This window comes from Ambystoma mexicanum, chromosome 3p (genome assembly GCF_040938575.1).
Source record: "Ambystoma mexicanum isolate Mex_15411 chromosome 3p, UKY_AmexF1_1, whole genome shotgun sequence".
NCBI lineage: Eukaryota > Metazoa > Chordata > Amphibia > Caudata > Ambystomatidae > Ambystoma > Ambystoma mexicanum.
Genome location: NC_090925.1, coordinates 879,826,832 through 879,849,166, shown reverse-complemented (window position 1 = coordinate 879,849,166; position 22,335 = coordinate 879,826,832). Strand labels below are relative to the sequence as shown.

At 45.2% G+C, this 22,335-nt stretch overlaps 1 protein-coding gene across 1 annotated transcript in view; it reads left to right on the top strand.

Annotated features, from left to right (window-relative positions):
- The window catches only part of LOC138581057 (large neutral amino acids transporter small subunit 4-like), a 292,371-nt gene that overhangs the window by 220,562 nt on the left and 49,474 nt on the right, over window positions 1–22,335 (top strand). Inside the window, exons 8-11 of the mRNA XM_069652100.1 lie at window positions 329–501; window positions 688–831; window positions 952–1,084; window positions 1,421–1,541. Of these exons, the coding sequence (XP_069508201.1) occupies window positions 329–501; window positions 688–831; window positions 952–1,084; window positions 1,421–1,541 (571 nt within the window). The remainder of the gene's footprint in view (window positions 1–328; window positions 502–687; window positions 832–951; window positions 1,085–1,420; window positions 1,542–22,335) is intronic.

Below are 22,335 nucleotides of genomic sequence, written 5' to 3'. Positions count from 1 at the left end.
ATGGAAGAAGTAACATGACGATGTGACAGTGTATTTAAATAAAGGAATACACCATATGCCAGCCAATGCTTTGTTTGAAGCACTGCTGATGCGCATTGCCACCATGTGTGCAGGTGGTGAAAGTAGTCAGCCACAGGCAGGTGGGGAGGACCACCCACCTCCCTGCCGCAGAAGGCACTCATAATGGCCTTTGATCCAAGCCTCTTCTCAACGCATAGCAACAGACAGGCCAATCATAAAACATCTGAAGGGCAGTGGTTTGATTGGTGAGGTTAGTTTGCTATAGACTTCACTGACGCCCCATACTCTTGATTCCTCGCCCACACAGCATCCCCCTGAAGCTGAAGTGCTGCGACAAGGCCCCGCAGAAGCCGTCCTATCAGGAACTCAACCAAACCGCGCTGAACCAGTATTTCCTGGAGTCGCTCGGAGCTAAGGAGCGCCTGACACGCGGTAGCCAGCGCAGGATCCTGAGCTTCCGGAAGCCAGGGGTCCCAAAAGGTCAGTCACTTCTGGGGATGGGGAAAGGGAGGAGGGGAGCAAGCAAGGGGCAGGAGAGGCTGCTGGAGGGTTAGACACCCGGGAGAGCCACCTGTGTTTGTGCTTCCTGTTTCTGCGTGGAATTGTAACTTCCTGTCTGTGATGTTGTCTCCAGAACCCCCTCTCTTTATCTGTTTTCACCTGCAGGAATGTCCCCGCTGAGTGGCAGTCTGTGTAGCCCGGTGTTCATACTGCATCTCTTCACCTCGTCCATCGTACATGTGTGGGTGCACTTCTACATAGGGGCTCTTAACCAGCAGCTGAGGCACGTGACGTCCGAGTACAGCAGAGGTATGCAAGACCCACTCCTGAGGTCTGCTTTAAAAACAAAAGTCCCGTTAATCCAGAGCGAAACCCTAGAAAAGAACCCTCCACAACAACCCCCTCTAAGAAGGCTCTCTTTCCTTTCAGATCTTTACTCCTCCCTTTTTGGGGCCCTGCAAGTGCTGGCCCTCTTAAGCACCCCTCTGACTTCCATCCTCCTGGGGTCACGTCAGCAGAAGGTGTCCAATCAGAAAGGAGACGCAGGCAATGCCCTTTCCGGGTAGGTAGCAGAATTCTAGTAGCTATCTTCAAACGCATTGACTGAAATTGCTGTGTTAGTCCATCAGAGGGAAAACAGGGGGCCAGAGAGACAATGTTTCACAATTCTGAACCAACATTTAGAATGATGTCTGCTCTTCGTATTTATTTTTCAAGATGTTTATTGTATGTTTTGCTATTGACGGACATAGCTTTAAAAAGGAGCAGAGTGGGGTGTCCCGCTTGCAGCAAATTGTCTTTGCTAGGGGGGCATGAGACTGTTTTGCTTAATGTCACGAGAAGTCCAGGGACACCACTCCATTAATGAGTTTGGCTTCTCGAATGTTCTTGATTTCAGCCTGAAGTCTCTGCGTAGGCAGATCTCCAGTGTCCGGAACCTGATTGTGGTCTTCGCCCTCGGGAACATACTCCTCTGCCTCTTTGGTGTGGTCTGCCTCATCCCTAGCCAGGGGCTGCAGGTAAGAGGGACTAGCGGGAGGATTTAAACCTTGAGAAACGGTAAATGTGGCATAAAACGAACAGCCAAAGAAAACATGTGGAGATGAACAGAGTCATGCTGGTCCTAACCTTCACGAGACAGACCAAAACATAAAATCAGTCCAAAAGGAAGTCATCACTTCTGCCTCTTGAGTGCGGTCTTTGCCCTTCCGAACATACTCCTCTTGCATTTTGGCGTGGTCTGCCCCATCCCTACCAAAAAACTGAAGGGCACAGACTATTAATGAACAGGGTTTTGCCCTAAATCATCAGTAATTTAACACAAAAATAGGCAAAACACATCTGTGTGTAGTTTATCTGCAACAAAACTTCTCAGTCACTGAGCGGTGTTGTAAGAAAGACACAAGCATACAGCGATTTTCTTACTAAAACTGCCTACTTGGTAACTAATACAAGAAAGCATGATGTGCCGATTATCTAAAAGTGGGCAGTATAAGAAAGGAAAGAGGTTTTATAACATCAATTTGCCCAGTACTTTTCCATATGGTCAAAGCATTACAAATATTCAACATGGTCCGTCCTAGACCACTATCTTAGATAATTATAGATGAATAATAAAAAAAAAAAAATAGAACCTCTATGGCATATAATCAGTAATCTGTTTTGGGTACGTAACAAATGAATAGCCCGTAGACTTACTGAATTAACCTAGGGTTACTTGAATTAAATGAAAAGCACAGTTTGGTAATTATCATTTTAGATTAGCAACCGTCACCCCTTCAAACTGTTTATAAACAGTATCAACTAACAGAGAGTGAGGCGGGTTCAATCTTCTTCCTTTTCCCAATTGGTGTTGCTTATCTAAAGTGACAATTACCAAACTGAATATTTGCTTAATGCTTTGACCATATGGAAAAGTACTGGGCAAATTAATGTTGTAAGATCTCTTTTCTTTCTTATTCTGTCCACTTTTAGATAAGCGGCACATCAGCGCCTTCTAGTATTAGTTACCAAGTAGGCAGTTTTAGTAAGAAAATCACTCTATCCTTGTGTCTTTCTTACAACCTGAGCCTCTGAAGGCCACTTAGTGACTGGGAAGTTTTGTTGCAGATAAACTGTCTCATCCCTATCCAAGCCTTCAGGTAAGAGGGACTAACGGGAAGATTTGAACCATGAGGAAAGGTAAAGGTGTGAAAAACTAACAGCTAAAGAAGGATTGTGTGATTACTACACAAAGCGAAATTGCGAATCCGAAAATATTGATTTCCAAAATCGGGCTGCACAGTGATCACATAGATCACTTTCCCGCATCCCCAACCCTTTCCCCCTACTTACCTTTTCGGTGGCACACATATAAGTGTGCCACCGACTCTCCTCTATTCTTAGAGGCGTCAATGAAAGACTTTGAAGAGTTCAATCTTAATAAGAAGGTCACTAAATTAAAAAAAAACCTAGCTGCCTTCACACACAAAAAAGTATATCCTTATACAACTAACACGTACTAGGAACAGAACCCCATAGGGGGCATGAATAGTAGACCCAGTCAAAAGAAACAATTCAACAAATCTCACCCAAGTCCTAACAACTGGACTTTTTCAATTGCCAGCTCGGACGATAGAGGACCAAGCACTTCCAGCGCCATCATGCCAGCGGCTAACCGGGCAAATAGAAATGTTAATTTTCAAGATATGAATAGTGACAAACGCAACCTGGGGTCTTTTTTATACCAGTGCCAAGGAAGAGGGAAAGGCAAAAATGAAATGGCACAACCAATGGCAAAACCAATCACCCAGAGTAACCTGCAGTACGGGACGAGGGCGGAACCATCAGCAGCAGCAATAGCGGGAGAACATCATGTGCAGCACAATGTCACCCCTCCCACGTTTGACAACAGACCCATGACAGCTACCCCCCTGGTTGTCAATTTGTCTGATCTGGTTCTCAATAAAGACCAACTAGCCCTTCTGGAAAAGGGACTGTCCTTCATACCGACCGCTAAGCACAATCCTTTTCAGAAAAGGATCGAAATAGCCCAATTGGTGCGCAAGATCCATCTAAAACAATTGTTTGAAAACAAAGTACCAGCTCAAAGCTTCAGTGCTACTGACCTCAGGAATAAATCTACCTTCTACCAACCCCCTAATGGCATCAGTGCAGAATCCATCACTTTCGAGAGAGCACTCACCAGGAAAATCAAAACACTCGAAAAGGACTACATACCAGGCTTTATACATTTTTCCAACAAAGACAAAGCAGCACTCAAAACATTGGCTGAGAATGAAACTATTACTATTAAACCGGCAGACAAAGGAGGAGCGACGTTAATAATGAACACCATCCAATACCGCAGTATGTCCAAAACCCTCCTGGATGACCATGGGAGATACAAAAATTGGGGAGTGACCCGCAGGACAGAATCAGGCAACTGATCACACCCATTGTAGATGAAGCATTACTAGAAGGTTATATTGGCAAAAAAGAACATTAATTTCTCCTGGCAGCTTACCCTAAATGTCCTGCATTCTACGCATTGCCCAAAATACACAAGGGCATTAAGCCACCACCAGGGAGACCAATAGTGTTGGGCATCTCTTATATTCTAGAACCTTTATCACAATTTGTAGATTTCTTCCTCAAGCATGAGTTGACAAAAATGAATTCGTACCTACAGGATACCACTGCAGCGCTTTGCCTGACCAAGGATCTTCCGATTGATCCAAGCCACCATATCTTGATGACCATGGACATAGAATCACTCTTTACTAAGATCCCCCATGAAAACACACTAAGGGTCATCGAGAGAATGTTGAGAGAAAAACAACCACCGGTGGAAACCCTGTTTACATTTATCATGCAACTGGCGAAACTAGCACTTGCCAAAAACTACTTCATTTTTTAAAAAGAATACTACAAACAAATATCAGGCATGGCTATGGGTGCGACTTTCGCACTGGGTGCGACTTTCGCACTGAGTCTAGCCAATCTCTATGTAGCAGACTTCGAGAATGATAATATCTATAGCCCGACCAATCCATTTTCAGAGAAAATTAAACTGTGGGCAAGGTATATCGATGATATACTAATGATATTTGAGGGCACGGAGGCAGATTTCAAAGAATTCATGACTGGATTAACTCAAGAAACACATTTTTGAGATTCAGCAACACAGAGTAGGTCGGAAGTTAACTTCCTGGATCCGATACTATACGCCGAAGCTGGAAGAATAAAAAGCAAAGTCTTCCACAAACCTACAGACAGGAACTCACTTCTCGTATTCCAGAGCTACCACCCGAGAAGTCTAAAAGAAAACTTGCCATTGGACAGTTCCTAAGATATAGGCGGAACTGCACGACGCTAAATGAATACGATCAGCAGTCTAACAATTTAGCACTGTAATTGAGAAACCGAGGATACCCGAGCTACACAGTGAAACACACAAGAAAACATGCCAGAAATTTCCGCATAGAGATAACCCTAGAACATGGACCTAGACCAGACACCCCAGACACCATTACAGCAGTTTTCAGTTTCTCTCCATCAGTCAACCAAATTAAAAAAGAGGTCAAAAGGCTCTGGCCACCACTTAATGTAGGCACTTCCACCATTGAACCCCCTAGATATGCGACCAAACAGAGACGTAACCTCCGGAACTGTCTAGTCCAAACGTATAAGGAACCAACAGAACAAGCAAGTCATCCCCTGTGGGGTCAACCCGGTCCAGTAGGCCATGCCCCACGTGGACAATGCAGCGTGTTTACATTTACACGGAGGAGCACATCAATAGATATAGGCTGGAGGATTCCCTGGCAACAAAAGTCCTTCACTAACTGCAATAGCAGTAATGTAATCTATATGATTACATGTCCTTGTAATCTAAGATACATTGGCATGACAACTCGCCCAATGATGTTGTGCCTGGGTGAACATTGGTAATGTATCAGAAACAAAAATGACGTGCCTGCTTGTGGAACACTTCACATTGAAGGGTCATCAGGCCTAACATGGACCACCGTGGAAAAGATCACTACTCTATGAAGAGGCGGGGACCAATATGCAGCCCTCTTCAAAAGGGAACAGCTGTGGATATTCCGCCTATGCACTGATAAAAAAGGCCTTAATGAAACCACCAGTTGGCAAACTCTGGCGACTCTCTGATCATAACAGCAAGATGACCCCTAACACACACTATACTTCATTTTACAGCATGTGTCCTGCAGTCGATGGGCATTTTACACACCCGGAGGAGTCCTATCTAATGCCATCCTACCCAGCTTGTGGACCCTTTGAGGATAACATACGAAGAAATGTATCATCGTGTTATGACCGAAATGTATCACTTTATGGTGAATGACCACCAACCATTGCACTTACCATCAAATACCAACTCAATTGGAACTGAAATAAAATAAATTAAAAAAACAAAACAAAATAAGAGCAAACTTTAATGATCGCTGTGGATATGGTCGCTCGGCACCATGGCGAGCTGAGTTGGTCATGCGCACAACCGAGTACAGTAACATACATTCTCCTGCCTTGTACACATGTGCGAAGAGCAAAAGGTTCAGCGCCACGCATGCGTGCAAAAGGTAAATACTCGCCCAGACAGTCCCCGCCGCAGTAGCCATAGCGTACTTAAGCACACCACCGCCAAAGTGAAAATTGCGTCACTTTAGAGGTAAGCAGGCTACTTTCCGCATTAATACACATTCTGAATTCACATTCTGCGCTTACAAAACCCATTCCTGCTTGGCCCGTAACAAGCACGGTGATTCTTTCAAGTTCACTGTTTGAACTTTAACGTACATTTGAGCCGCAGGTGGCATTTAGCAACGCAGCGCTTGCATGTACTTGCCAAAGTGAGAAAAGTGCAACAATAGGTGAGATCACTGAGTGTCTTTACACTTGGGATCACCTAACAGTCATAACGCGAGCACACAAACATTACTAAGATAAAAAAATTGTGTACAGCATGTTTTGCAATGCAAAAACATGCCCCTTCTGCACTTAGCAACATAGGAATTCGAATGATGAATCATAAATAGACCCTCCTTACCAAAACACCTGAAGGTGATATTATATATTCACACATTCAGGTTACCAGGACTACTCAGCAGGCTGTACTCGAAGAGGAAACTAAGAGTCAAGGGTTCGAGACACTGAGCGGCACAGCGCATTAAGGGTAACAATATAAAAGCAGCCAGCAGCCACTGTGCTGCAGCATCTAACATCCTTGCCTAAGCAAGCAATACAATTATGTTATGTGGTTTCTCTTTTTTCTTCCCGGGCCCCCTGCCCCATTTCTCCTCTACAGGCACAGGAATTAACTGTGGTCTCAACCCATTCATGGTACCCAGTGCAGGACCATGGCCCTGAAGAAAGTGGTACTCACTGACATAAACTACTGAAACCGGTCGGCCTAAGGATAAGGGTCCTAGTGGTGCCCTAAATGTTAAGGAGCCCACCCTATAGGTACCTGAGTGCACAGTACATGGTGCACATTGCTCCTGAACCATGGAGTCTTGCTTTTAATTGTACTTGTTTTTAACATTTTGGAAAGTCGCAAAACTGGGTTCTTAAAAGTTATTACAACCACAGATGATTTCCAACACTTTTCAGACAATTAATGTCCTGAAGGTGCTTTTAAAATTAGCCATTTTGGCACTATTTGTCTCCTTTTGCTCCTATCCCCTCACCCTAGATAAGCGGCGCATCTGCACAAACTAGGGTTAGATACCCTCAGAGGGCTTAGAAAGAATGGTTGGAGGGCAAGATGAACTGTATTGATATACACAACTTAAATAAATAAAACCAGATCTTAGCCTGTTTCTATAAAAGGGTTGTTACAGGTTACCTAAGTCCTAGCAGGACCTTCAGGTAAGAGGGCGTAACAGGAAGATTTAAAACTTGAGGAAAGGAAAATGTGTGAAAAAACGAACACCCAAAGAAGGATCTAAGTGATTACAACACAAAGCGAAAATATTGAATTCTAAAATCACATGTGTAACTTTACCGCATCCCCCAACCCCTTCCCCCCACATACCTTTTCAGTGGCACGCACAGAATTGTGCCACTGACTCTCCTCTATCCCCGCAGCGTCAGTTCCCTCCCACTAACATGGGTCGGAGCTGGTGCAGCAGGGTCAATTTTTCTGTTTAAAAAATAAAATGGATGGTCCCTGCTTCCAATGTCATGGAAGCGGGGGACACCTCTGCAACGCCTGAAGCCCATAATGCCGAACAACAAGGGAAGCGAGGGACACCCCCGAAACCCATGCTCCCCTTGCTCGACATTTTGGGCTTTGTTTTTTTTTTACACATGCCGAATGCACAGTAAATGCACATCTGGCATTTTTTTTACGTTTGCTTCGTACAAAACACCAAAGATAACATGTGGAGATTAACAGAATCATGCTGGTCGTAATCTTCACGAAATTGACCTAAACATAAAATCAGTCCAAAGTCATCACTTCTGCCTCTGGACGAACAATTTAATCGCATTGAATTGGTGGAAGAAGGTTGACCAAAGATTGATAGAATCAAAAAGCAGCCTTTGATCCCAATGACTATTCTCTCGGTCCTTCCTCCGCATATGCACACACAGCGTTCCCCTCACTCTATAGTCCAGAGTACAACCAAACCTGCCTCAGGGAATGGAAGACAAACTGAACAAATACTAAAAATAGAAAGAAAATAAAAAGCTTCTCACCATAGTGATCACTCTACTCCTAGTCCAGAGTTCTCATTTCTCCATTGAAAAGCTCAGCTACGGCACATAGGCTGAGGCATCCGTGCACTGCCGTCACATAACCATGCGTCCTAGCTTCACCTGCCAGTATTTCCATCCACCGAGATCATGCATGGCATATAGCCATGTTAAATGGGGATCGACTGGCAGAAAAGGGACTACGATTAGTCACTATGGTCAGTAATTATTCTTATTTTTACATCCTGACCCCTTGCCTGGATACGCGTAAGATATTACTTGGGATATCAAGGAAAAGCTTGTGAGGATCGGCCTACATTTAGTCAAAAATGTTATTGAGGGTAGCTTAGATCAACTGCGCATCAGCTCTCGAACTTGTGTCCCATAAATAGTGTTTGCAGAAACCCAGCAGTGTGCCCCATGTAGCGGTCCCGCAGAGCACATACAACAGAACGGATATCTGGAAAGCCGCAGAGGCTGCTGTAGGACTCCCTACAGGTTTATGGATTCCATTGGAGATGCCAGGCCTTAAAACTAAAAGCACTGTATTAGCATACTTCTATATTTCGCAGTAGACGAAATGGCCAGTCCCATAGTTAACTATTACAAACAGAAGTTTTACTTCTGCGTCCTTACTTGTGGTTCCCTGCACTTTATTTAATGTTATTGGTCTTTGTCGCGCAGCACTCATTGTTACGCGCCCTGAAACACCACTTGTTGTATAGCCACCTTACAAATATCCAATAAATAAAATAAAGAAAGAAATGGACATCCCCTCGAACTGTGTCGCCGTTCGGAGGATTCCCTCTGCTACATAGTGCGTAAATTGACCAGCGAGACAAAGGCCAAACAGCAATAGATGAAGTGCAAGAAGCTAAAGCTATGGGACTGGCCAAAAATAATGAATCAGAAGAAAAAATACAATTTTGGAAATTGAGTGTATTCAGGGACTACCCTAGAGCAGGAGGATACAATAGTTGTTCAGGTGAGAACAGGTGAGAACAGGATGAAGTGCAAGAAGCTAAAGCTATGGGACTGGCCAAAAATAATGAATCAGAAGAAAAAATACAATTTTGGAAATTGAGTGTATTCAGGGACTACCCTAGAGCAGGAGGATACAATAGTTGTTCAGGTGAGAACAGGTGAGAACAGGATGAAGTGCAAGAAGCTAAAGCTATGGGACTGGCCAAAAATAATGAATCAGAAGAAAAAATACAATTTTGGAAATTGAGTGTATTCAGGGACTACCCTAGAGCAGGAGGATACAATAGTTGTTCAGGTGAGAACAGGTGAGAACAGGATATGCCCTGGTGAAAGTGTATTGGCACAATTCACGACGAATCTGGAATAGTCCAGAAGTGCCTTACTTACATTACTTTTACACACCAAAGAAATAAGATAATTATCCAGTTTGCTCCATATATTTACTGTTTACAACTGCCATGTGGCACAAATCCTATTTCACTGATTTGGTTAAAGTATTTGTTCTAGTGGAAAAAGAAAACAATGAGGAATGGCATTGGGACCTGCGGAGCTGTCAAGAGGGTTCTATTTCAAAATACCTCATTTTGAAAGTCTCAAGAGAAAAAGACAGATTTACAATGACCAATTTTCTTTTGATCGTAAAAACGATATTTTTTAAAAAAAATATTCAGGGAGTTTCACCTCCGAACACCTCCATTGTTCCACCCCACCCACATCCTCTACTGCGGGATTTCAGCCCCAGCTACCTCGCCCCACCACTGGCCACCCGCCATCCCTCACCGAAACCAAAACACATACATACACACAACACACACACCAACACACACGCACTCATTCTCCTCGCCCTCGGCTTCCTGGTACAGCAGAGCCGGTCAACTCCTGTGCGCACTCGTGTGCGGCAGGGGCGTGACAGTTTGATTTAGAAAGACCGCTCTGTGATCGCACAGAGCGGTCTTTCTAAATCAGTCTTTTAGTGAAAAGATCTTTACAAAAAGAGCTTTTCACTTAGTACCGTCAAGAGGCCTTGGGCCTGGGGCAAATGCAAATGTGATGCAGGCAGCCTTCAAAGAGGAACCTTGTTTATGGACCACAAACTGAGCAGCCACATAAAACTTGGTGCAATTGCCCTTTGCTCTGCCACCACCTCAGGCCAATGCGTGCCCGAGAGGGAAAACAGACGACCTAAACTCAAGCAGATGCTGAGCAGTTTGCTGAAAAATGGTCACCGGGAAAACAGAGCAAGTGTGACACGTACCAAGAACCAGTAGAAGAGGAACGCAGAGAGGGAGATGTTCTACAGTCGCTGGTTGGCACAAGACAGCTGAGTGGCCCAAGGTAACTGCCTTGCCCAGGGGAACTAGCCGACCCAAGATTAACCAGGCACAAGACCAACCAGAAATGCCTCAAGAAACAGAAATACCTCAAGAAACCAATAGAAAATGAGACCCAGAGTGTTGTCAAGAGAGCCATCTAGAGTGTCAGAGTATCTGGCTTTAGCTCTGTGAGCGAGTGGGCCATTGGATATCTGGAGCATAGTCAGCTGGGCACTATACTTCTGGGAGCTACAAATAGCGAGCTGAGTGCTATAACCCTGAAGTTACGCTTAGTGTGCTGAAAAGAGAGCTTGGTGCTGTATCCCTTAGATCATGTTTAAGGTGTCAAACAAAGCTGAGATTAGAAAGAGAACCAGAGAGAGGCACAGTATCCCTACCAGGCAGGGACATCCTGATGAACTATGGTTTGCTTAGATTGTTTCAACACTAGAACATCCTATACCTTTGCACAGAATGCCCTAGACCCTATAGGTGACCATATAGGTGACCCTATAGGTGTTTATCCTGTGACAAAACCTGCTGAAAACAAAGTCTATTGAAGCATGTTGTGGGTCATGTGCTCTGTTCATCCACCGCACCAGCGAGACAGATCTGTTCTCTCGGTTCATATTTAAAGGGGAATGGAGAAGGGATGCAACCTTAGCACTACCCGTTCTTTATAATGCACAGGGAAAAGTCCAAATGTAAAAGAGTTTGAATTTCAGTAACTGAGCAAACCTAAATGAGTCCCACTTAAAGTGCAATCAATCATGAAAATAACTTCACATCGACTGATGCCACAAACTGAAATGGATTGATAGACATAACAGACAAACATGCTTCAAATAAGAGGCGTAATGAGGAAAGGCATCAACCAGTCATCGAGTCTCTTCACTTCCAGGTTACACTGCGAATTCCTTGGAAGCTCCAAGGGCTGTTTGATTTGATCTCCATGAATCATGAATCACCTTGCCCCCCTGGCATATTATTTTATTATATTTTATTATATTGAATAGCATAACACTCATTGGGAAGAATCTATGCCACTTTGCCACTGCTTTCAGAAGAACAGGGAGAGGAAGTGCTGCATGACACTCCATGAACACCAAAGGATCAGGAGAGCATCTCCTAGAAACAAAGGTCCAATTTCACCCAAGACCCTCTCTGTCAGCAGTTTGCATTGAGATGCCTTCCAAAGAAATGTACTGGAGGATTTGGCTTAAAGTGTCTGCTTCCCCTTCTATCATGCCCATAAAAGGCTAGGCCTTGAAATGGATACCCTGAGAAAAAGAGCTGACATCAAGAACTAGATCATCAGCCGGCAAAGGAGTAGGACTCTGTTTCCCTTGTAAATTGATTTAAAACATCAGATTGATGTTGTTTGTGATGATCAACAACCTGGAGCTTTGCAGCCCTGAGGTGACGGACTTCCATGAATGGAAGTTTGTTTTTAATTAAGAGCATTGATGTACCTGGACTGGTCATGAGCATGCCACAGATTGTGAATTCTTTTCAACATGATTACCCCCCCCCCCACACACAACCAATGGGGTAAGAGTCTTTGGTGGCTGAGCTAACTACTTCCAGATCCATGCATGGCAGCCTGGGACACAGTTCCTCGAAAATAACCACCACTGCATAACAGATTCAACTACCAGGGTAAAGAAATCAGAAATGACAAAGGTCAGCATGTTCCGCTCCAGGTGTCCGACAAATGAAGTTGATCATTACTCATCTTAGACCTGGCATAAGTCAACACAAGCAAAAACGCAAGCATAAGACCTAGGATTCTTGGAAACTAGAAGTCTGTTTGCCACCATCAAAATATTCCAGAGTCACGCCTCAGTCCGGAAAACTAAGCTAATGTTTTCCAGACATAATCAATGAATGCCATTGATTGAGGTGGAGCAAAGAATGACTTCCTGAGGTACACATGGAGAACAAGAGTTCAAAGAGCGGCATCACAGCCGAGGAGGCTTCTGCAGAATATTAGGTTCGGACCAGCCAATCGTCCTTCAATATAAATGCAAATCTACTGTGGCCACACTTTTGTGAAGATCCCAAATATTGTACTGAGCCCAAAAGGCAACACTGTGTATTGGAACTGCCTATACCCCCCCCCCCGCTCTCCCAGAGAAAGCTTCAGAAAACAAATGCGTTGGGCTCAAATTGGTATATAGAAGTAGGCTTCCATCAGATCGTTATCCCACATGCTCCAAAAATGTGAATTGTGAACATTAGCACATTTCGGAAAAAATAAACAGTGGGTGGGTGAGTGAATGTGAATAGGGGTGAGACAAGAAGGAGATAGTGGTGGGAAAATAACAGTGTATACGAGAGAAACCTCCCCATGTAGTTCAATCAAAAGGCACACGTCACAACCTGGATTTGTTCAAATGAAGATCTGGATAAGAAGGATCGATAGGGCTACCTACATCCTTCAGAGGAACTAAGCAGAGTCATTCCGCAGTAGAACTACATCTGCGCCTAAATGATCCTCTTATACTTATTCCTGGGGAGAAAAAGATTGAAAGATGAGAGATCTAACACTGTGTGTAGTCCCACCCAATTCTTTTACATACAGCTTCCTTGAGAGGAAGCTCTGAAACTTCTCAAAGAGGTGGCCCATCTTCTACTGCTGCAATATACACAAGATTCTCTATCTCCTCCTTTGGCTCTGTGCCGGTTAGACGAGAATGAAGAGGAGGCCGACAGAGAGTGTTTCTTATATGTCTCAGAGGAGGAAAGAGATTCATGTCTCCAGATGGTCTAAGAATACTGTATCACTTGTGTGAGCTGCAATCAAGTTTTCATTGCTTTGGCTCTGAGAAATGTGAACGGTCAGAAATGGAAGCCGGACGCAAAGATGTCATGTTTTTGGTTAAAGATTTTTATTTAACTGAAATGGATTGTGAAATTGCCTCTCTGACTCTGCTCTAAAGAGGGGTTTCTGTACCTAAAAATCAAAAACTAAGGATCTATCTGTGTCAGGATGTCAGAAATCAAAAAGCTGTCCTTGTGTCTTAACATTGTATCCTGACCCTCACACTACAAACTAAATAATAGGTGAGATAGGAATTGTCTTCATAAATGAAAACAAAATGGCTCCAACATAAATGGTCTCCAAGATGAAAAGATATTGGATTCAGAGAGTGATGCACTTCCCCGGGATGCTTTGATGGGATGGCAATGTCTCATGTTCTAACAGTTCTTTGTGCCTCTCCTTGGCCCACAACAATCCTGTTAGGTAAACAGCTCTGTAGCCTTGGTCCTTCTTTAACGCAAGTTCCTTCTTTGTATAACAGACATGCCTCATTACGAGGTTGGAGGTAGCCACTATGGTAAGAGCGGCAAGCTACCTCCATACCAGCATGAAAGTCTGGCACCAGCGAATGGGCAATTACCATAGTATTCCGACCCCGCCGGACCCAGTAATTGCCCTTTCGCGGGTGCCGGTGCCGGTAGATCCCCATTCCCATTTCAGCCCCATAGTGCTCAATGGGAATGGGGATGCCTCCAGCACCGGCACCAGCGGCAGAGCTACAGGCATGCTATGCTCGCGGGTGCCTTTCATTCTGCCAGGGCAGACCTGGCGGAATGAAAGGCACCTGCGGCACAACTCAGAGTTTGCCGGTCCAGATACCACGGTACCGGTAAGCTTACCAGTACTGTTGTGTCCAGACCGGCAACCTTGTAATGAGGCCCAATGTCCTTCTTTAACACACATTGGGTCTCATTACAACTCTGGCGGTAGCTGTGCCCTTATTAAGGGCCCGGCTGCCACCGGAGTTGCATTTTTTCCAACACCCGCAAATGAGCAAGAACCGGGTCATGCCGAGCTCGGCAGACCCGGTAATTGCCCATTTTCGGATGCCAGAATCAAGGGCGTCCCGATCCCCATTCTGCCCCATAGGGCTGAATGGGGATGGGGGCGTCGGATGCACCTGCACATTCAGAGTTGTGCCTGTGCATCTGACGTGCTCGGCTCGCGGGTGCCATTACACCCGCCAGGAAAAACCTGGCGGGTGAAACGGCTCCCACGAGCAGAGCACATAGTATGGCGGTCCGGGAACTACGGTACCGGCATGCTTACCGGTACCGTAGTTCCCGGACCGCCATGGTTGTAATGAGGCCCATAGTAGGTTTGCAATGTGCCTGGTATGCTCCCCTGCCAGGACTCTTTATGCACTTTCAACTGCCTTGTGTACTCTCCTGCCAGGACTTCTCTTGTGTTTCCAGCTGCCTGGTACATTTCTCTTGCCAGGACTTCTTATGTGAGTTCAACTGCCCGGTATCCTTCTCTTGCCCGGTCTTCTCTCTTGTGTTACAGTTCCCCTTTATATTGAAAACTGCATATACCGTACTTGGTTCGGTATTTCTATGTTTCAAAGTTCATTCAAGCTTTGCCCCCACAGTTGCATTTCATGCACTAATATGTTATTGGGCTTTGGGTCTGCACTCTGCCCCTTTTAATTTCAAACAATCGTCTTATTGTTTCTGTATTGGAAATCTAAAAATATCCAAATTGTTGTTGCCGTGGCTGCCGAAACATCCCACGGTCCCCACTTGCTTTGGGCTGACTCACCAGCACTGTGCAGTGCCTTCAGTGTCGTTGGCGCTTGCTTCCCACGCTGGGCCACTCAGACATCTCTCTGGCTTTCCTCGCGGCTCCGCTCCTGCATGACTGCTTCCCTTCAGATCCCATTAAGGAGAAAGCTGCTTCGTCAAGCTTGCCTGAGCCCAGGAATTCTCTTGCAGCTCCTGGCGTCTAGGTGACACCTGATGCACAGCATTTAGAGAATCTCTCTCAATGATTGCACATGAAACATCAGTTCCATATGAAGGGGAATCAAAAGTGAAAAGGGTTTTTTTTGGAGCTTTTATTCTTCAGGTCATAGATGAGAGTTTGACCTAAAGGATATCAGAAAAGGAAAAGGGGGGAGCAAATAAATGGCATGGGGGTTTTGGGTATCAGGGGGTCTTCCTTGTGGGTAAAGGGTGGATACCGCACCTCATTAAATGTAGCCATGACATCTCCCCGGTAGTTGTCTCCTCCCATGTCATCCTCCCACATATAGCCGCCTGCAGAGTCAGGATTAGGTAGCAGCTGCCGTCCCTGGTGCTGGGTTGTGTGGTTCCTTTATTGTCTGCTTGGAGAAGTCCCCTGCTGCCTTATTCAACACTCTTGAAAGTCCCAAAACCAAATAAGACCCTTTCCTGCTAGAATTAGCACCAGATGTGAAACCACTTGCTCACTAGTTTATTTAGCACTACCAAAGACTTCAATGGGCGAGTATGCATTTGTTTTCATCAGCTCTTCAGTGCTCGATGTAACAGATCAGTGCCCTGCAACGGCAAGCTAAGCACCTTTTCGTAAAAACACATTGTTCAAACTTTGTTGTCCTTACCCGTGTTCCTGCATCATGTCTGCCACAATGCACATGCCTCTAGACCGTGCGTCTACGTGATGGAGTGCTGGCTTCAGTAAGTTCGTAAGTCCAATAGTACAGTAAGTCCATGGCCAGCTAACTGCCATCACTAAAGCCAGAGTGGAATTGTACATTCTTTGTAAAAATGTTGCAGTTTCCCATTTCCTTTCAAAGCATGATTGAATCTAGCTAAGATACAATGACAGGTTGTGACTCGCATACACTTGCCAACATTGTCAGATTATTTTTCACTAAATCGCCCAGAGGAAAGACTCCCTTAAACCCTTGCCCTTACCTACTGCCACCACCCGGAGTAGGCTTGCAGGTGAGAAGCTAAGCAGACATGTTTAGATTGTAGCATCCTTTCACCAGTGTCCAGTTTTTTGGTAAATTGGGATGTCGAATGAGCCTGTCGCATCTCCCTGTTTTCAACACCCCTTGGATGGCACTCTGATGGGTAGAGATTCCAATGGGATCACCACTTTTAGCCAAGAGATGTTCTAGTTCAACCAACACAACTGGAAGAGCATCATGAACCTTTAAATTGAGATATTCCATGTCCTTCTGAAAAAAAACGATCATGGAATATCCTGGCTGAATTAGGCAACTCAGGCGCGTCAGTTTACCAATCTGGATCTGACAATGCATAGTACCCCCCCCCCCCGCACCCCTCACACTAACCTCCTCTTACTGATCTGTGCCTGGTCAGCATGTAGCAAAAAGTCAATGGCAAAAAAGGTGGAGGGGTAGAAACAGCCAGTGGGATGTTTCAAGAATCCTTGGTGTAAACCCTGGAACCGAAGCTCACCGGTAGGTTGCCCATGACCCGGGAGGATACCTCAGGGGCAATGCGCTGGTCTTGGAAGCAAGATGACGCGAAGCAGCACAGGTTCGATCCCCGGCGCGTTATAAATAACCAATTACAATTACTGATAAATTCAGATGATCCACTGGAGAGTCAACTTCCCTGATGAGGGCAGTGAAAAAGCCCTTATAAAAGATGAATGCGCCCTTTTTTGATATATCCGAAAACCTGTCCTTATTGGATTGCTGAAGACAAGGGGCTCGACTCATTGTCCTAACATAGGGGTGGACTGTGGGCGCCAAAGAGGTGCACCGGGATGCATACTGGAGGTCAGAGAACTATGGTGGTCACGTTGAAGGCAGAAACAATGAATATGTGTGTTGAAATAGCCGGCAAACAATCCTCCCTTTGTGTAACATGAGGAGTTCATGAACCCCCAGGCACTGCAATTAGGAAATCCAGCTCCTTCTGGGAGCTGCCATCTTGCATTGCAGCATGAGCCGGTCCAGGTGTGTGGAGCTAGAAAAATGGACTCTCCAGAGTGGCAGCTCAACACCCTTGCCACCAAGGTTCATTTTCATCATGTGCAGAGGTCGTTGCCCCCTTAGTGGTGTGTGCTTGCACCCCCTTTTTGTGGAGTACTCGAATATGTGGGTGGCAGGCCATGGAACAAGATGGTTGCTTGTCCCTACTCTCAGGAACTTAGGTTCCTTTAAAAACCTGTGGTATGGACATGGAGATTACAGTGACGGGAGCCTGGAAAAATGTCCCAGTAGCGGGCTGCACTACGCTGCTGAGTGAGCCCTGCTATTAGCACCTGCTTCTGAACAAGATGCGTGTTCCACCAAAGGGCTCTTGGTATCTAGAACACGCGTGTGAGCCTCCGCATCTGGGTAGCGGCTGGTATTGCATTGGTCACCTGCTAACGATTGATAAGACCTTCATTTCAGCAGGAATAAGGGAGGAGGTCCGGACACATTTCCGGGTGGGGAGTTGTGGAGGAAACCTTGAAGTTACCTTCTCGGATGCTCCGAGGTTCTGCAAATTTGCTGGCGGAGGTTTTAGGAACGCATCCTCCCAGTGTCATAGCTAGGTGACTGCCAACCTAGAAAAAAGTATTTTACACATGAATAACAGCAGTCCCAATAATAATGTAGGCCTAGAACCGCTAGCCAGAGTGCATGGGAATTGGCCCTCCGAATCAATCAGACGGTGTGGGACGTGCACACGAAAAGACACTTAGGTTCGAGACCGGCATCGAGAAACAAATCTGGAGCCATCCCTGAGATACAAATGCGAGTGACCTGGCGCTCTGCGGCTGTGCAAAGTGGGACCAACTCCACACCACGAAGAACTAGACTTGTGGGTGAAGCTAGAACCTCAAATGAGTGTCGGTGAGGACGGGCACAGAGATCTCTGCAAGCGCAATATGAACCTGCTCCCAAGCCCGCTACGCCAACATTTCCAAGATGATGGGGGAAGAGGGGAGCTATATAGATGCCTCAGCCAACAGTGCAATATATATAAGCATTACATTTGATGAGCGGGGAAGTGGGCACGGTATGAAACTGGTATGGCAGCAGTAAGCGATGGGTGAATGATATTAGGAAGTTGGATATCAGGCTTGAGCATTGTAGCAGGATTTGACACATGCCACATACAACTATAGCCAGCTACTAACCTATCAGGTGCCAGTATGACCATTTGTGGGGTAGTGTTATATCCCCTAATTTAGCAAAACATAATTGCATGTGGCCCATATTGTAGTGTACCTTGAGATCCACTAGGAGACGTGTTATGTTGTTATGGATGACTTTCCCACCACCCTGTTTTAGGAATTGTGGCACCCCAATGGCCAGAGAACACTCACAAAATGATACGTAAAGTGGTTTATTTTGGGGGCAGTGTGGCACAATGTGGGGAAGGCATAGACACTGCATCTGAAAAATGCCATGATGTCTCTGGTGAGTTACTGACTAGAAATTGCAGTGAAACTCAAAAATCCCAGCCGATCTCCAGCCGAAGGTTGCTCTGCGATTCGCACCCTGGGACAATGATGTAGTGCCCAAAGAAAGCCTTGGATCCAAAACACAATCTCTGATGTCTCACATTGTCAGGGGGTGCCTTTTTACGATTCTCGCGATGGCTCGTGTGAATGCTGTGTGTTCCATTGAGGGCTCATCTTCCTACCACGTCTTCTTTTGAGTATTGGTGTTTTAGGGCTGCAATCGGTTGTGCTCATCAGGGGTCCTGGGCAGGGCCATCAAATTGTCTCAGGCACCAATGAAAAAGTGGCCCACATTTGCAAATGGGAATTCATTCCTTTTGTGACACTGTTTGAATAGTACCCAAAGGGCAGTTTTTTGATAAAATGTGATGCAAATTGAGCATTTTAAAGAATATTCAGCAACACTGGTCGAAACTACTAGCCGCACAGGGAAGTAACTCATCAAACTGGCCCACATTGGCCAAAAAAGTGACCCACTTTGGCCAAAAAAACGGTCCCACACCAGCATTTTGCGTTTTTGGTTCAGCCATGGGCCTATTGCCCTGTAGGCCAGTCATAGCCTGGCTCTTGAGCAATCTCCCACAGGGAAGTCCTCAATCTCCAAGATCAGAGGAATCAGGGGGCAAGACGTAGCATTTCCCAGAATGCAGGCTGCGAACCAGCCAAACGTGCGAAGGTGATGGGGTGGCCAAGTACTCTCTTTGGTTACAGCACTCAATTTCATTAGGCTGGTCCTTCTGCCTCCGGAATCCTCAACGCACTCTCCATCAGCTGCCCTTATTCCCCTGCGCAAATTGTCAACCTCTGCAATCAAGCTCAGTATCAGTTCCTGGTCGGTTTCCTATACTTTCTCCTTCCATAGCCACTTCTGATATGCATACTTCCTTTAAAACTCTTCAAATTGTACTTCTAGAATCCTCCTTCCCTCAGCTATAATACTTTCGTATTCACGTTCTTCTTCTCTTTGAGCACGACTATAATTTCCCATTTCCAGATCTTTCTCCTCATTACATTCGTCAGCCCTTCGGGCACAACCGTCATTACCTTTCTCCAGATATTTTCCCCGAACAGTTCTTTAGATCTTTGAGCACCTCTGTTATCACCTCTGTCCAGATCTTGACATACTTTAGTTAGTTTTGGTCGCATCTTATCCACTCTTTGTCTCCTACCACTGCTCCTCACCTCAACTCATACATTCCTCCACCATCTTGTTGCGCTCCTTCACCAAACACCCGCCTTGACACACTAGGGCTGGACGCTTTTATACTCCTTTGCTCCCTCCCTTTGGGAGTGCTCCTTGTGAGGGTTTGCACCTGTGATAGTAAATGAGGAGGGTGTTGTGATTGGTTGGGGCCATTACATTCAGCTGAGCTAATGAGGGGTGGACAAAGAATGAATGAAGCTGGTCAGCCATCTTGATTGTACATCCCTCTGCGTTTGGCTGGCAACACTATTGGAACTATGCACTGCTCCTCCGCCTCTTCGGCGTGGGCGGAGGAGTTTGGTATCTGTTTAGACAATGCTTCTGGAGTTACTCCACACGGATGAGAGGCGTGAGTCTCTGGACATGGTAACTTTGTTTTACTCGTCCAGGCGTATGCTGCAAAGCAGCAATGCTTCCATGGCCTTGTGACAGTCGTTTCTGGGAATGCTGCGCGTGAATCATGAATCTGCAACATTGTAGCAGTTTTAAGGTGGGGCCAAGCACAGACTCGCCTGGGCCGCCAAGCCCCGCTGTCTTTTTAGCTGAAGTAGCAGGCAACCAGAGATCTGCGAATTAAGCCACATCCAACAGATATATGAACATCTGACGTACCCATGACACTTGTAACTGTTTGCACTCATGCTGTCCTGTGTATCAATGTTCTGATTGTCCTTGCGGCCTTGTCGAACAACAATAAATTAAGGGTTTTTGCTTGTTTGTGGAAATCTCACTAGGGCTTTGATGTTGGCCAGAGGAGACAATGGAAACAAAAGTTGGCTGATTCCCATCAATTTCTTTATCGCAAAGCTGAACACTGGCTGGACTATGTGGCGGTCTGTGTACTTGGGAAGTTGGATTATGCTTGCTGAAAGGGAGAGAAGCAGCCGCCTTCATTTTGGGATTGACCTTGTCCCTAATTGGCACCACCGGACTGCCCCCTGCCCTGAGATGGACACACAGTGAGGGTGACATGGGGATCTTCCCTGTACCACCCTTGGGTCTATCATCCACTATCTTGGGGCAGTATGCAGTAATACAATCGCTGCAAAAATATCTCCTTTACAAAAAATCGCAGCAAAAATGCTGTGGTTTGACCCGGTAAAGGTGTACCCCATTATACCATTTAACGGGATCTGGGGTTGCGAGCGGTCCCCCGCATCCTTTACATGGATTGTGGTGGCAAAACCAGGGCCTTTTTTCGCGGTTTTTTATGTAAACTGCCATTTTAAATATATATTTCTACAAAAGGAAGGAACAATCAACACATTCCCCTCCGATAGCAATTTCAAGACACCAGCCTTTAAACAAATATAGGCTGCATTCTGTGTTTCTAATCATCATCAGAAAACATTTTCTTCACAAAATATCATTTTTAATATATTAATTTTTTGTTAAGCACAGGTAATACAAAAATTATTAAAAAACATATACACATCACATAGTCATATACAAAGTAAAAACACAACCACCTCACAGTATCGCAACTAGTATGCTGAAATATTCAACCAGCATACCACACTTCTGGCAATTCAATAGATCTCATTTTCCATTGTGTGACAAAGCCCAACTTGTACAAGTTTCAGTCCTCTGTGTTCAATGTAACCGGACATTCATCAGGGGCAGAAGTAGTCCTGTGCTTTGGGTAGAAACTTCCTATTCATACACCAATAGCTATCTCTAAGGAAGAAAACACAAACAGACAAATCACTATTACGGGCATAATCGGTTAAATTTATACACCATAGCTGAAATTTACTGCTGTCATGAGCTCTATGGAGGTGAATTATTTAGATCTGACAATTTACCACCACAATAACCAACTTGGGGTTAAGCCGTTTGTCAAGAGCACTGACAAAAATGCTTTATTACACTACAGAAGCCATCACGCTAAGCATGTCCGGGACAACTTGCCCTTTGGACAATTTCTGCGGTTGAAACGTAACAGCAGCACCAAACATGACTATGAAGTTGGGGCGAACATACTAATGAACAAACTGATCGACAGGGGTTACCCTAGTAAGGTCATTAGATTATCTGCCAAACGAGCCTTTAATAACAACCGGGAAGCGCTTTTGGAAAAGAAAAACAAAGACATTGCTAAACAAGATACCCCATTGGTGTTTGTTACCACATTTAGCAATATGTCCTATAAGGTTAAGAACATTATACACAAAAATTGGAAAAAAACTATGAACAGCCCACTGCCGTTGATAGCCTTTAAAAAGAGTACCAACATTCGAAATCTTGTAATGAAAAATGAGGTACAAAAGGAGAGAGACAAAGAGGTTGCTCAAAGTACGCTATGGGGTTTGCCTCGAGTAATGGGTCATCATCCTTGCGGGGAATGTGTTATGTGCCCCCTGACCAAA